This window comes from Poeciliopsis prolifica, unplaced genomic scaffold, assembly GCF_027474105.1.
Source record: "Poeciliopsis prolifica strain line A6 unplaced genomic scaffold, Auburn_PproV2 SCAFFOLD007, whole genome shotgun sequence".
NCBI lineage: Eukaryota > Metazoa > Chordata > Actinopteri > Cyprinodontiformes > Poeciliidae > Poeciliopsis > Poeciliopsis prolifica.
The window spans coordinates 799,583-815,932 of record NW_026562382.1 but is presented as its reverse complement, the minus strand read 5'-3'; the positions used below and the strand labels follow the sequence as shown (position 1 = coordinate 815,932).

At 40.6% G+C, this 16,350-nt stretch overlaps 1 protein-coding gene across 1 annotated transcript in view; it reads left to right on the top strand.

Moving 5' to 3' along the window:
- Positions 1-16,350, top strand: part of LOC129361461 (integrin alpha-V-like) — a 37,885-nt gene that overhangs the window by 8,188 nt on the left and 13,347 nt on the right. The window contains 12 exon segments of the mRNA XM_055032319.1: positions 4,261-4,349; positions 6,463-6,577; positions 6,769-6,830; position 7,484; positions 7,690-7,737; positions 9,181-9,303; positions 10,626-10,670; positions 11,680-11,723; positions 12,915-12,971; positions 14,196-14,248; positions 15,494-15,569; positions 16,150-16,279. Coding sequence (XP_054888294.1) covers positions 4,261-4,349; positions 6,463-6,577; positions 6,769-6,830; position 7,484; positions 7,690-7,737; positions 9,181-9,303; positions 10,626-10,670; positions 11,680-11,723; positions 12,915-12,971; positions 14,196-14,248; positions 15,494-15,569; positions 16,150-16,279 — 843 coding nt within the window.

The following is a 16,350-nucleotide window of genomic DNA, read 5'->3' as shown; positions in this document are numbered from 1 at the left end:
ACACTCTGAAGCGCACAAACGTCATTTTAGCTGAATTGTGGCATCGTCGCTCACGCTCGCTAATCACGTCAACGTTGTACCAGCCCGCTACTTTTCAAAACGTGTTGGGCTGGATCGCATACAGGCTCATGTAAAAAAGTCCAACCAGTTCCCGCCTGCTTAGCGTGCTGCGTCGGAATGAGAGCTCATGTCTGACACTCAGCAGTTTCTTGAAATCAGGTCAGCTCTAAAAGCAGAGAAAACACTGGAAAGCTCTGATAAACAGAGAGAAGCTTTTGGAGCCGCTGGAACACAGAGCAGTTCAGGCCAAGTGGGACGGCAGTGTGTTTGTGGGACGGGGAGCTATTGTGTGTGTGTGTGAGTGTGTGTGTGTAGTCGAGTCTGGTTGGTATTCTGTGGCAGACCTCAGCAAACTGAAGTTGGCTGCAACAAACACACCACACTCTAAAGCAGTGGAGCCCGCACCGCTCTTATATATCCACTAAATAGACACTACAGCCTGGATATCCTACATGCTTGGAATAACTTGTGTGCCAAGTTATGACTGTGTCATTTCAGAGCAACATAGACAAACAAAGTAAACACTTGATGTTCGTTTGACCTTAGGCTTCATTGATGATTTCACAATAAAATGCTGGAGACGTTTTAAAATATGCTGCTCCTTTTGAAAATAAAGCATTGCAGCAGCGCAAACAGGTAAAATAAGACTAGAAATAGCTGCATATAATTGATATTGAGTGTATATGTTGATTGAAAATGACAGAAGTAGAAGTCATTGACCCCAGAGTGCACTTTCAATTTAGTTTTTTTTTTGTCTGTGGTTTCGTGAACTGACGGTGAGACGGAACACCCCTCTTCGCTTCCCTAAATATGGGTGAACTCCGCATTAACACCTGCAATGATGTTAATGCGGGCCAGAAATTCACAAAAAGGTTTTCAAGGTTTTTTGGGAATTGTTTGATGAAGGACGTAATGACTTTTGACTTTGCTCCCCTATCTGGAAAACACATGTGCAGTGTAGAACCTGTGGGAGTTCAACTCCTGTGTGTTTTGTTTTTTTTACCCTAAAAACTGGATCAGTAGCAAATGTCCACATCTGAACTGGAGTTTGAAAGCTGCAAGTCGGAGATTAATATTGGCTATTCTTATAACGTCTGTAAGGTTTGATGCCACTTTTCTTTGATTTTTCTTCGTAAGATTACGTTGAAGTTGGCAATGTCAACAACCGTCAATGAAATTAGGCAACTATTGACTTTTGGTTGTTGCGGGGAACTGTGTGGCTCTTTTAAATCGGCGTAACCTTAAATTTCCCTACACAGTAAACATCCAGTGTTCTCCTCGGTAGCCACAGTGTCAGTGGCTTAGGCTTCTTGGCTTTTGAAAGACTTGTTGGAACACCTGGAGCATTTGGCCTCATGCGGCGCTCAGTTCCAGGCATGCTATGCCCATAAAAGGTAAATTCGTCTTACATGGCCTTATTAAGTGCAAGTTGTAGGAGGCTGCTCGTACAGGATATGTTCTCGCTGCATTCAGACTGCAGCCGTAATATTGCAGAAAGATGGATTTAGCAAATATCTGCACTGCTCCAGCGCCTTTAAGAAAAACTGACACTGAGAGGCTGTAGGGTAACAGACGCAGTTACTGAGTGGCCTAGTTGGATTGTTTGCGTGTGCGTGCGTGTGCGTCCGTGTGTGTTCTCTTACAAAGGAGGTCTTTGTTTTTGATTTGACCTGCATGATTGCTGACCAAAGCTTCACTGGAATGGCAGAATTAACTGGAAGTCGTGTGTGTGTGTGTTTGTGTGGTATGACTCTGACTCATTTCTGACTCGTTTTCATTTTGACCAACTCACAACGTTTCACCACAGTCTTGCTGTTTCTGTTAAATGCTCTTTGAGATGTCAGTTGTCTGATTTCCAGCTGCTCCGCTGAAACAAACAGATGTAAATATGTCCGATGTAAATCTGTAAGGTTTCCTACTCTGCAATTATGCCATCTTGTCTGTGCGGTGAGATCAGTGCCAAAATTATACATCCATTAACGCATAGCAGCAGTTGTTTAAAACATAAAAATTTTAATTTTGTAAACTAACAATTTAATGAGGAAGATATTTACTTTGAAATGACTGTTAAATACATGATTTTTCTACAGCATGTCCTTCTACTGCAACATGTCATGCAACACATTTTAACTAAACAAGCTTCAAATAATGTGGAAAAACTAACTAAACAAACCAAAAGCTCCTAACGTGACGCTCAGGAGGAGCGCGGCAGATGTCACTGTCGAAGAAAAGAGTTGTCCCATCAGTCCGTCGGCCCCTGAAACCACACCAACAAAAACTGTAAAAAAGAAAGCTTGTGGCGTGGACAACATTGGTTTAGACCACTGCTGGGGTAATTTATTAGGTAATTTCTCTAAATGAACATTTTGAAACACTCTGGTTCTTTTTTGGTTAAATAGAAATTTAAGTGTTTCACAAATGAAATTTAAAACATTTAAAACTTCATGGCAATCACCCACAATGCATGCATATGCTTAGAACATTGCAACTATTTCCTTTTTTAAAATGTTGTCATATTCTCATGAATGAAGGGAGACATGTTCTTTCCTGAGACTGAACTGTAATCATGTTGATTGTCCTTGAAATCATCAACCATCTCTATAATTATTAAGATTCAATAGGTGAAGGAGGATTTCGGTTGCAGCATTAGCGCTAGTGTTGCTAGTGTGGTATTATGTTTGTAGAGTCGTGTTCCTCTTTCTCAAGTGGTTTCTGTCCACCCATTGGTTTAGGAGGTAAGCGCTCAAATTGACAACAAAAACAGTCTGTTGTCATGGCAACAGGCCTTCTGACATGGTAAATAGTTGACGGCAAACACTTTGCACCATTGATGAATGATTCATTAACATACGGAGAGATTATGGGTTCAGCATGTACCGCGTTGCCAAACTGGGGTAAACAAACCCTGTTCAACAATAAACCCACAGTGTCTGATTGGCTTAAATGGGATTCAGCTTATACTTTTCTAGTAACACTGTTCTGAGAATCAAAGGATTTTTTAAAATCTACTTTCCACACAAATGTTTTAGGTTTTATTTAATCAGCCTGGAAAATCTTAAACATTTTCTCACTTTGTGTCTTGTCTGCTTCCTTCATCTACTCATCTGTTTCCTTTGTGTCAGATTTGTCTGTGATTTATCTCTTTATTTATCCAAGTGACTCAAAGCTAAGTGGTGTTTTCGTGCTGTGGTCTCTGAACTCAGCACGGCTTTACTCCTCTGTCTGTGGGCAGAGAGCTGGACGGAACCAGCCGCTGTCGCCTCCATTATCAGTGCTCTGTTCGTACGTACAAAGTGTCTGTGTCAAATCTTGCCTAATACGCGTTCCAGTACTTTTCCGATTCTTGACTTGTTTCCTTAAAGCTGCAGTATTGTAACTTTTATAAAAGTAGATATTTTTAACATGCCACCAGCATCTCTATAATAACAGTGTGACAGTGTGTTATGTGACGGATAATGTGTGAAAGGATCGACTCCTTTCACAGGAGCTGCTGTTGCCGTCTGATGAGATTTTGCTTTTTCTCATTCTATGCTGTCATGACATGACAACAAATATGTAAGAAAAATCATTTTTACAAGTGACGCACTTTTCCCTTTTTATGTCCCTGGTGCCCACAGTTTTACCCTTAAATTTCACTGGAGATTCACTAATCAAAGTCCATTTCCAATACCACCTTTTGACAACCAGTATTTATTTTTACTAGACTCATCATGTTTTTTTTAATACAGTGCAGCCTTGCTGGAATAAATCATTCCTTCCTGGCATTTCTTGAAATCTCAATGTTTGGAAGCAGAAGGCCGAGGCAGCACGCGTCGCTATGGTGCCCCAGAGACTGTTAGTCCTCAATCCAGCTGTGTGGGTCGTGACCTCCTGACCTTTGCTGCATGTCTATGTTCATATTTTTCCTGTCTGAGTCTCATGAGTCTTCTGAATGAACAACTGAGACGTCCTTTCAGGACATTTTTCCTTTTTGTTTCCTTTTTCCAACTTGCTGACACAGAAAATGATTGACTTTGAATCTTCTTTGTCCAGTAAAAACTGACACATTAGTTCTTGGTTATGGTGCATTCACTGATGGGGGAAATTAGGGTATTTTTGATCCTTAGACTACAGTTGGATACCTCTTACGAGTTGCTTCTGTGAAAGAACATTATTTTCTGTCATCTAGTTTAACAATCATCTTTTGTGTTTTTTCCACAGATAACCGATTTAAAGATGGGAATCAGATCGAGTTTAAGTCCAAGCAGTGGTTTGGTGCCTCAGTGCGATCTGACGGAGAACACATCCTGGTAAGACCTTAAACACACACGTTTGTGTTCAGTTCTCACTGGGTGTGTTCTTATAACAAATGCTCCAAAACCTTTGTCAAAAATCAAACAATATTGCAGTCACTGTGCTTCCATTAAATACGAAGTTCAATTTAAATCGCAAGTGAAAAAGTTTGTTTGCAGTTTATTTGTGGCTTTTTTGCCAGCGGCAACGTCAGGTTGTTGATCGTGTGATGCGAAACAAGTGTTTCCATTGCAGTTTTGCAAAATAAACCAATTTTGATGAAGCCTAAAAGCCCCACTTCATCCTTGCGCTAAAACCTCTTATTAAAAACAAGTGTTTTATGAAAATGGTGGGGGAGGGGGTTTTCCATGAAGCAAATTAATTTTCAAAATGTCAGATTGCTGAATTATATGGCCAATGGAAACGTAGACGTGGGAGCACAGACTGCTCAAACTAGAGATGTTCACAGCAGTGTTGCCTTGCATTCAGTCGTTTACGTTGGACTGTGGAGGATGAAAATGTGAGGAACATTAATGCAGGTGCAATGAGTGCAAGATTTCTAGAACAGATGCACATTCTCTCCAGAAATCCTCTGGATTGGGCGCTGGGCCAAAAATGTCAAACTTGAACAAAACAAAGGGCAGGGTTATGCAGCAGTAAGAATATGCAGAAGCGCTTTTCCATAAAGACGTACAATGTGTAGGAGGTGAGTGAATATAAACCCTGTGGCGCACACCTGGGCAACACATTGGACTGTAAATGAAACGGTAAACACATAAGACTACCTCAGCTATAGATTAAACACATTCACCTCATCTTCCCATTGCTTTATGCTGCAGTGACACCAAAACTCCCAAATCACTGGGAGTCCTTTTTCCACCTGGAAGGATTTTTGAATATTACAGTAAGTCAAAACAAACAGTTTTGGTTCAAAAGAAAAACTGGTCTGGGGTGTCTTCAGTTTACTTGGAGTCATGCAGAGAAAAAGAGAACTTGAAACCTAAATCCATTTCATATAGTAGCTCAGAATTCAGCATTTGTCCTCAAATAAAGGAAATAGGGTATGTTTGACAAAGCCAATAATATTATGTTGTTTCTTCTATTTTAACATTTTCCGTCGTTATTATCCCGCCTAGTGCACTAATAAATCATTCCAGATTTCCTTAATTTTGGGACAGGCAACTAGCCCAATAGTTACTTGTGGAACCTCCGTAAAGGTCAGAAAATCAGCCGCTGATCCCTTTTTCTCTGCAATAGACCCGTCTACCTGGTTACGTCTTCACATACATGGTTAACAATAGTCGCCCCACTGTTGTCAATTTGACAATATGCGTGATGTATCAATGAAAGCGCTGCTTTGCTAGTAATTGTCAATACTATGACAACGAGGTAGCAAAGTCCCTTTGTGCCACATTTCACCGGTCAAGAAAGGTTTTAATTTAAAAAAACACACACACAAAAAAAAACATATTGAGGAAGAGGAAAGTAAGCCAGGTATGCTAACTTGGCTAGCTTGACTTTGATAATCTTAAGATATAGATGCGCTGTGGAATTTGGTGCATTTCAGATCAGTTAAAAAAGAAGAAACAGGTGATAAACACACACACTCTGACAGTAGAGCAGATGTTTAAATTAGCTAATCAACCACCGCTGTGTGAGATGATCACTTATTAATAGTTGTTAAATACACCCAAGCCTGAAAACATAATTCTTCACCAGATTGAATGTTCTGTCCTCAGACAGATGTTGTGCGTCAGTTGCTTTGGCAACAATTCTGTGTGTAGCGTAGCCAACACAGCGGGCCGGGGAAAAAATATGAGTGATTCTGAGCTATTTAGACGGTTTTTCTATGTTATTCTTTCCTTTGCTGTGGCATAATCCACTAAATTAATAATACCTACATCCCCAGGTTTCACTTTGTTCAAACTGTTCTACCGAGGCAGTGCGGCTTTGGTTGGCTGCTCCTGAGATTTAAAAAAATTAGCATCAGCCAAAATCTGAATCGGCAGGTCTTTTTCATGTTTGCCGATCTGCGATCGACCAGAAAACTGCAGCCGGTGGACCTTCTGCGAGTTACTGTTTGCTCTGAGTTTTGGGTCGTACGTTCTGAATGTGTCCGGTGCATTTCAGGCCTGCGCTCCCCTCTACCAGTGGTCCACTTTCGGCTTCAGCGAGAGGGAGCCTGTGGGGACGTGTTACCTGAAGAAAGGAGACACAGTGGTGGAATACTCACCCTGCAGATCCAGTATGTTCTTCATTGTGTTGTTGGATGCTTAATTTGAGGTCATCATAGAGCTTAGTAACTACGTCACTCCCAGAACGTAACAGCAAATCTTCCAGCTCAAGCTAAAAATACTACTACTTCCGGTCTCAGCCTTTATAAATGTGAGCTCGGGCTTTGATGTTTCCAATGTTTGACTTTTGTTTTTTTTCCAGGTTCCCACACTCCAGAAGGACAGGGTTTCTGCCAGGCTGGCTTCAGTGCAGACTTTCTTAAGGTAGGCAAGCAGCACAAACCCAAACAGATCATCCTTTAATATTTATGGAGTTGGTTTTAAACAGTTTTTATTATGTGACCTGTGAGGCCAATTCCTGCGGTAAACTGTAAATGAACTGAGCTTGTGTAAAGTCAGATCATCACTCATGGCACTTTAATGCTGGAGACTGAGCCACAGTCGCTCAGTTTCCACTTTTGATTTCTGCTACCAGTTACAGTGCTGCAAGTGTTTAATGATTAAAATTATTTTCTTACGTAAGCATGTCTGGATTTCAAGGACTTGTCTTTTTATTTTGTGTTGGATCGATTATACGGTGTTCAAACTAAGACGTCTATCAATGTTATTATAGAAATGAACAAAGTTCTGCATTTAATTTGAACAACACTTTTGAAATTAAAACAAGGTGTAACCATTACAATTAGAAATAAATGCATAAAATAGATATAAATCCATGCTAGAGATGAAGTGAAATGGCATGTTCAATTACATTGAGGAACATTTCGGATTATGTAATCTTATTATTATTATTTTCAAAAATAACAAAAAAGCCTCAAAGGCTGAGGTTTTGGGTTCCAAAACAACCATTTTATTTTTGTGATTTTGCTGCTGTTTATGGAGTTAAAAATCTTTGGTTATGCTAGCAGAAGCGCCAGCGTCAAAATTAGTTCTTGTTTGAAAAGTCAAAAGGACGAATAGTTTACACTCGAGAATCCATGTTTGTTTTTATTTTACCCTTTGAATATGGGAGGTCTTTGATTCTTTCCAAATCACCGGAGTGTAAACATGTCCTGATGTTTATGAAGCTAAAAAAAAAGTGAAAGTAATACTGAATTTGTTTTTTTTCTGTTTGTGGCTTCAGAAAGTAACAGAGTTGTGGTGGGAGGACCGGGCAGCTTCTACTGGCAGGGTGAGTGTTCAGTTTACATCTGGATGAATTATCCAGCTCTAATTTATCAAATCTGGATAAATTACTTGCATTCATTCATTATTTTGTTTTTGTTTTGGGGGTTTTCTTTGCTGCTTTTAAATGAAAGTTGGAGGAGGTCGGTATCTGGGTGCAGACACGACCTCCAGGATTTCTTCTAAAATCTTGACGTAACCAGAATAAGTCTGAGGCTCAGTCTCCAGTGTGTTTTGGCCAAGACATATAAGAAATAAAAGCAGTAATTGATGACAACAAATGCATTCAGACTCAAAAGATGGACCCATCACAACAGCATTTTAACATAATAGTATCTGTTTTATATTTTCCATCTACATTTTATTTCTTTATTGCATGTGATGATTTATAGTTGCTGGTAGGTGGATCGTATTATATTTGGACAGAGCTGGGCAGCCCTTACTGCTCCCATCTGTTTCCTGCCTTTCAATGACACTAAGCTGCTCCCAACCATCCAATGTTTGAATCCTTTCTTTTTTCTTTAAATAAATAGTGTCATGTCTAACTGAAGCAAAGTGCCTCAAATATGTTAGAGGAGGCGCTAGTGAAAGTCTGGTTCTTCCATATTTTCCCCCAAAAAAGTCACCTTTCAACTGAATATGGGAGGTCCCGTCTAACAGAGAGCTGATAGACGGGACGACCAAACTCTGTTTCCTTAAGCAGCTCCGCAAGAGTAAAGATTTGTCCACCTGTCTTACGGCTGAGACAAATAGTGGTCCTCCTGCAGCTGAGCTGCTTTGTTCAGTCAGAAACTCTTTTCCAACATTTGACACGCGCTCAGTGTTGAACCGAAGAAGCTGTTCTGAATGTGAGCAGCCGGGTATAAATCTGACTCTGTGCCTCGCCTCGCACCGGGCAGCTTGCGTCATCACCGCCTTAAGAGTTTAACGAGGAGGTGAGGTTCAGGTGGGCCGACCAGCAGAAGATGTGTCCACGGCGGTGGATGGTTGTAATCCTTGTTAGCCCGTCTGAACTCAGAGGGCGTGACGGCGGCTGCATCCTGAACGCTGACTCAGGAGCATACATGTTTTCTGGCTGCGTGGAGCGGCTCCTCCTTGGCTCTGTTCTCCTAATTATTGTTTCCTGTTGAGTCAACACCCACACAACCACACACACACAAGCGCACACAGACACACACACACAGACAGAGCTCGTTTCTTATTAGACGGCTGTTAGCATCATGTCCCTGTGGCAGCTTTAATAACGTCAGGGGGTTTTCTACACCCAAAGTTTTCTTTGAAATGAAGAAAAAAGAAACTATTAAGTTCACTTGTTTCTCTCTTATTTCTCTCTCTGTATATTTCTTTCCTAATTTTATGTTCTAGATTTTTTATTCCAGTTTTGCACTTTTCAGATTGCGGGATCCTGAGTCTCGATTTGTTCCTCGACGTTCTCTTCTTCTCTCCTCAGGCCAGTTGATTTCAGACCGCGTCGACGAGATTATAAATCGCTTCAACAACGACTACATCACGCCGTACGGAAACACACTTTCCACCAAATCAGCCGGTGCCCAGTATGACGACAGCTACCTCGGTATTCACACACACTCACACACCCCTGATTAAGACGCTCCATGCTGCCAAAGGTTTTCGCTCACCCGTCCGAATGATCAAATTCAGGTGTTCCAATCACTGCTCTGGCCGCAGGTGTTTAAAATCAAGCAGGTATTTCACAGAGGAGTTGAGATTGGCTCAAAGACGGCTGCATATAGAGTGAGTTTTTCCATGGCGATCCGGTTGAATCCAAGTCTTGCATCACCACGTGCAACGCAAGGTTTCGGATGCAGTGCTCTAAAGCAAGCCATTAGGTCTGAAATCGGACTCATTGCAATGAATCAATGATTTGGTTAATCGTCAGCTAATTTAGTCAATTAACCGTTTCAACCATTTGCTGAGAGCAGTAATTAAGCCAAAACTGTACAAATATATATCTACATTTTACCTTAATAAAAAAAAAACGTAAATGATTTTTGTCTTCAGGTTTTTAGCTTCCGGTTCAAATTCTGTAAAATCAATCTCCTATTTGGCACCTTTGCTGTTCATAGTTCTTAATCGTTTAGTCTAAAAAATAATGAACAGATCAGTTCTGCATTGTACTGATGTTAAATCTAGGTAAGTCAAGATTTTCACATGCTGATGTTGGAAGTGATTTTTGTAGCCAAAGGTCCGTCCTTTGCTACAAAAGATGAAACTTAAGCTAAAGGAATGTTGTGTTATTGCATTTTAGGTAGTAAAATGTTTAACTTCTTATCTAAAACCCAAATTATTTGTTTATTTAATGCATTAAATAATGCATTTCTAATATTGCGTAAAAGAAAGATTCAAATGGTTTATGAAAAATCTGCTGAACCTGTCGAGTTTTTCCATCCGATTAATTGATTAATCATCAACATGATCAATCCAGCAGACATGTCAGGATTTGATTGTTTCCAGGGTAACAACACTGGCTTTCCGTGTCTATGAAGTGTATAGTTTGGTAGAAGGTCTCAGGATTCAGCTTCTTGGTTCCAGTGGAAGGAACTACTAAATGTACAGCACTTTATGAACCATTTCCTGCCTCCATCTTTGTGGGAGCAGTTTGGGACTCAGCCGCTTCCTGTTCCAACATGAACGCTTGTACCAGAACACAAGACAAGATCCTTAAATATGTGCATTAGCAAGCTTGATGTAGGGAAGCTTGACTTCTCCCAAGTCCAAAAAAATGGTGGCTGAATCCTTTGAGGTATTTACCGAAGGTTTTTGAAGTGATTTCTTTTGTCATTTCTGCCACATTGACATAAACATTGCGACTTGAAGCCTAGAAGATCACAGGATCTGAATCTTTCCTGAGTGATTTCATGTCTCTCTGTCCAACAGGATACTCTGTGACAGTCGGGGATTTCAACGAGGATGGGAAGGAAGGTATGTCCACTGATTCCAACACTACCAACGCTTTTTTTGAGGATGCATCTGTTTATTTAGGTTTCTCCTCCCCCCCCTCATAAAACTCAATGACCTGAGGACTGTTTGAATGTTTACAAAAAGACATGAAGAGCTGAAACTGGGATAAGTTTGCCAATTGTTTGAAATGGAAGTCAATTCGATCTAGAATGTCGGTTCAGGGTCTCTTTGTGATGCTCAGGGTAAAATCGGTTTGTGGTTTTACTGGACTTTGCTTAAGATGTAAAATTCAAAGCAAAAATGTACAAAGGGACAGGAAAGCAACAACTTCATCTCACTGCTGCACATTTATGGAAACATTTTGATATATAAACAGAGAAAAACAATTGACAACACTGCCAAAACATTTCTACTAGCACCATATGTTATATTCTGAATTTATCCTCACTGCAGTGTCAGTGGGTGAAATGTTAATATCACAACAGACTAGAATGTGATATGAGTTTGTTTGATGTGTCTGAAGTTGCTCACCAGCAAGATATTCAGCCTTTGGATGGATACTCACTGCAGTAGATCCCCAAATGCTGCCCACATACAAATAACCGTGTCACACAAAGCACAGGAGTGATGAAAATGTAGATTTATCACAATTATTGTTGTCATAAAGACATTTACATGTGGTAATATTGTATTAAAAAACACACATATATGTCTGTCACAAGAATATATTTTGCTGGACAATAAATTGTCCCAGAAATTATTGCGATAATTGATATTGTCATTTTGAGACTATTTTTAACTGATTTTACAATAAAGGCTTAATAATGCGAGTTTTTTTTTTTTTTTTTTTTTTTTAAAGATTACAAAAAACAAACTTCAATTTCTTGAGCCAGAAAACATTTTAAGCACCCAAAATAAGCAAACAAAATAACAATACTTAAAATAGTATAGAGAGTCTATGCAACCAAAATGGCATTGGAAATAATAATAGTTCTCAGTTTATCAGTTCTCTGTTTTCTGTCTTCAACAGATTATGTGACTGGAGTACCGAGGGGGGACAAGGCACTGGGTTATGTAAGTGTCACAGGCCAAACTTGTTGCACTTAAGCTTCTGTCGCTCGTCTGTGATGTGAGACGTTTTTTTTCCTACATTCTAGATAAATTGCATATTGATTTAGTTGTTTTTATGCTACATTGCGCTCAGTCCACAAATGCCTCTAAATTCTTTTTTTTTGCACATCTGACATGTGTTATGTTTTATAGTAATACATCTCATGCTATGCAGTGCCTAATTCATATAAGAATGTTAAACATATTCTTAAATGAATTATTATTAGTGTCTGTGCCTTTTTTTAAGTCTTAAATTTCTGCATCTAAAATGAAGGCCTTGAAATGTCTTAAATTCATTTAAAAAATATTTTTACTCACGGGTCTTAAATTTGTCTTGGCAGAACTAATTAAAGTAGGTTATTTTTCTGTCAGGCAAACGTTTTGAGTCCTATGCATTCTGTGACGGTGAGAGAGAGCAGTCGGTAATGCACAACTTTGCAGGGTTTCACAATTTTTTTTCAATCAAAGATGAAATGTTTGGAAAGCTGACATTTGAAACTGACTTCAGATTCTTTTGGTGATTCTATGTTAATCTAGTTGTGCTAACTGCACAGTCTGTGCCGATTTCTCTGTGCACCTCTGCTAATCAATGTGTCACATTCGCATATTATGGAAATAACAGCTGACTGTGGGTCTCATCAGTCTTTTAAGGAACTTGACTGAACCATTTCCCAGTTTCTGTCTCTATTTCCGCTTGTAGAATGTGTCTCGTCTTCTTGAAATAAACGAGAAGTTGGTTGTTGTTATTTTTTATCATGCTCTTAAATTGCTCTTAAAGCTGCAGTTGTCTCAGATGTCGGCGGCTGAACAGTTTTCCTTAAAGTTGTTTCTCTGCTTTTAGCACATTTGGCAACGAGTACATGAGGTGCTAAGTGCTAAAACCAACCTCCTGACTCTGATTGGTTGTTTTTGGTGCATTTCTTCAGGGAAGAGATGGAGGAGATTGATCTTTTCACAGATTATCTATCTCATAACAAATGTGTAAAAAAAACAAACATGTTTTAACAAAAGCCAAAAACTGCAGCTTTAGACCCACTTAACTATATGTTACATTATATGTAACTGTCATTTTAAAAAGGTTCAATCAGCAGACTAATTGATCAGATTTCGATTCAGCCAGTGTGATTCTCATCATGTTCTGCGTTGCTGCTTCAGGTGAACATCTTCAATGGGGCCAACATGGAGTCCATGATTAACTTCACCGGCTCGCAGGTAAGCTTCGTTCAATGACGCAAAGCACAGGCGGCGAGTTCTGACTGCGTTGATGTGTCATTTCCTATAATGCAGCTCTGCTCGGCGCCATCTAGAACGAGTGCGAACAACCATCTCCTCTCACTGAGACGCCTCTGTGCAAACCAGCAGGACTGAACCTAAATGCGGCGCAACGGAAACAGCCGCTTCGATTTGCCGCGTAATTGTTCGACTGAATGAATGAAATTACATGTTTAATGGCGTTAAAATCAGCTGCACTGCAAATGAGTTATGGCCGCACAGGCAAGAGGCAAGAAAGGGTCTCGAATTAAAATAGTTCTGTGGTATCTAGATCAGCTTTCAACCTGTATTCAGCTTGTGGTAAACCGTCAGCAAAAAGCCATGTAGTGACGTGGCTGCAGAGGAGGAGAAGCTCTGCTGCTCCACTGACTGACTGAATCTTCTCCTTTTCACAATCAGGCAGCTGATTTTATAACCTGTCGCAGACATAAATTTTATACAGCGATAAATTGTTCCAGACGTTGTCGCAAACAAGCGATATTGTTGTTTTGAGACCATCTTCAAGTGATTTGATAGCACTGCCAAGAATCAATAAACTTTCAGTTGTAATGGACTTTTAACGCTGGAACTGGAAAACATTTTAAATTTGAAAAAACAAAAACAACCAATGCAGTGAATTGTGGAGTCAAAAGAAGGTTGAGACCAAAGCACCACTGAAGAGTTTTTTTCCGGTTTTTAGTAGAAAAAGAGACGGAAAAGAAAAATGATAAATCATGGCGGTTTTAATTTATCATGCGATTAACTGATTTATGGCTTATTTCTACATTTCTAATATTCTCCTGTTACAGCCTGATACTTCATGCACCTCCGTCACCTATAATGTGGGGAAGCCCAATTTGCTTAAAACCCCTCGGGTCGTTTTGGGTCGTGTTGACGCTGATTGAACTCTTGATGCTGGCGGCGGAGGGCAGCGGGTTGAAAGGACGGGAAGAGGAGGTTGTCATCAGCAGGGCTAATGACAGACTTCCTTTTTTTGCTCCTGTCCGTCCTAAATAACCCAACAACCTTTATGGTGTTGCCTCTCTGAACATCTTGTTTACGTCCGTGGCTCGATGACTTCTGTCCTTCATCACCACCCACGCTCCCGTAGAAAGCTCGCTGACCTTTTTCCCGGTTTCAAGGTCAGCTTTCCTACCTCTTCTTCTCTCTCTCTCTCTTGTGCAGATGGCTGCCTACTTTGGATATTCAGTGGCTGCCTCTGATGTTAACAGCGACGGGTAAGTGTGGTTTTCCTGCCTCGTCCTCTAACAACTGACATTTCCTGGCTGCGGCGTCAAAAACCACTCGAAGGCTTAATGTTGCACGCGTGTAAACCCCACGCCACCTCCTGCCTTGGCGGCGTTTAAGTGGAACCATTTGCTCCACTTAAACGCAGAGGTCACATTAAATGCACATCATTAAACGCAGAGGTCACATTAAATGCACATCATTAAACGCAGAGGTCACATTAAATGCACATCATTAAACGCAGAGGTCACATTTGAAGTGTTTATGGCTCTGCTTATTTAGAGCCTGTGAAAAGAATCGATTAATTCACTCAGAAACGTGTTGCGTCGCATCTCAACAAGGGCAACATTTATTGACACCTGTGCCAAACACTTCAACACCAATGTCTTCCTGTTTCCTTTGGATATGCATATGATCAGGCACGTCTTTTAGATGCTCTTCAAGATTGGAGCATCGTGTGAAAATGCCGTTATGTAAAGCAGACATCTGCACTCACCTAAACCTGCTAATGAAATGCTGTGACATGTCGCGGGTGACCTTTGCTCCGCGTGTAAAAACAAGGGGGATTTAGGTTTTCTGAAAACTATAAAAACCTGACATGGGCTGCATTCCCGTTACAAATCTTTGTCTATAGTCGAATGTCAAAAACACAATTTCACAATTGTGAGGCTTTTGTCAGATGTAAAATAAAATTAAAATCGCACGTGAATAAGCTTGTTCACGTGGTAAGTCATTTCTATCGTAGTGACATTCGGTTGTCAATCACATCACTCATGATGCGAAAGAAATCTTTCTGTTCCAGTTTTGCCAGATGCTTCTATTCCTACACGGCTAAAAAAACAAAAACCCACCTCATCTAAGTAAAAAAAGCTTTGTGAGTCTCTTCTAAATGGCTGTTTCTGTTAAGCAAATATATATTTTGTCATTTCAATTTGCTCAATTCTGCAGTTAATGGAAACGTAACTTGTGTCCGATGGAGTCTCTTGATTCTCTCCTAATCTGTAACAAACAAAGCTGGGAGAGGACATGTTTATCTTGCCTGCCATTGGTGATTTGCAACCCTTACTGCTAGCTAAAGAGCGCTAATAAACCGTTAACGTGCTGTTCACGCAGGAAACTCATTCTGTGAGTGTCGGGTTCTGAGGGTGTCTTATTTCAGTGAGTTTTACTGTGAAGTGAGCAGTGAGGACCAGACGAGACGGTTGGTTCTTATTTCCGTGGTGTCTGGGTTTCAGGTTTGTGGACGTGCTGATCGGAGCTCCCCTCTTCATGGACCGAGGCTCGGATGGGAAACTGAGGGAGGTGGGACAGGTAGGAAACACACCCATCAACCCCCCCCTCCCCCACGCAAACACACACACACACACACACACACACACACACAATCACATCATTCACTGAATGTGCACACGTAGCAAAGCAGCTGGAGAAGATCAAGCTAAATCACTGTCAACACAGTAAATGTTTTATCCACACCAGTGAAAAAAAATGAAAAGATTTTTAAACAACCCCACCCTGAATACTTGTGCTGTCATGACGACACAGATGTTTAAAAGCATTTCACATGTGACGGTTCACCTCTACAGAGATCCTTCTCTGAATATGTCCAGATTGTATTTTGTTCATATTCTGCATCAAATGCTCTCAAACTATCACCAGATGAACCCAATGTTACAGCATGTTATCTTTTGAAATACATCTGTAATAATAAAATGGCAATGAGAGTGATCCATCATTTAAATACATTTTATTTGGAAGCTATTAAATGATATTGTAGATTTTGTTTAAAGTTTTTGTCAAAATACTGTGAAATATAAGAGCGGAAATGAGTAGTCGGTGTAGGATTGATCCAGCAGACAGAACGTGTAATTGGTTGCTGCGTGTCCCCCAGGTGTCCGTTTACCTGAGCCGAGGCGGCTTCTCCTTCCAGCCGCCGCAGCTGCTGACCGGAGCGGAGGTTTACGCCAGATACGGCTCGGCCATCGCAGCGCTGGGGGACCTGGACAGGGACGGGTACAAAGGTTAGACCAGATTTTACTATGAAGCACGGCACACAGCCGTCAGGCGCATGGAGAAAATTCAGATGGGAAAA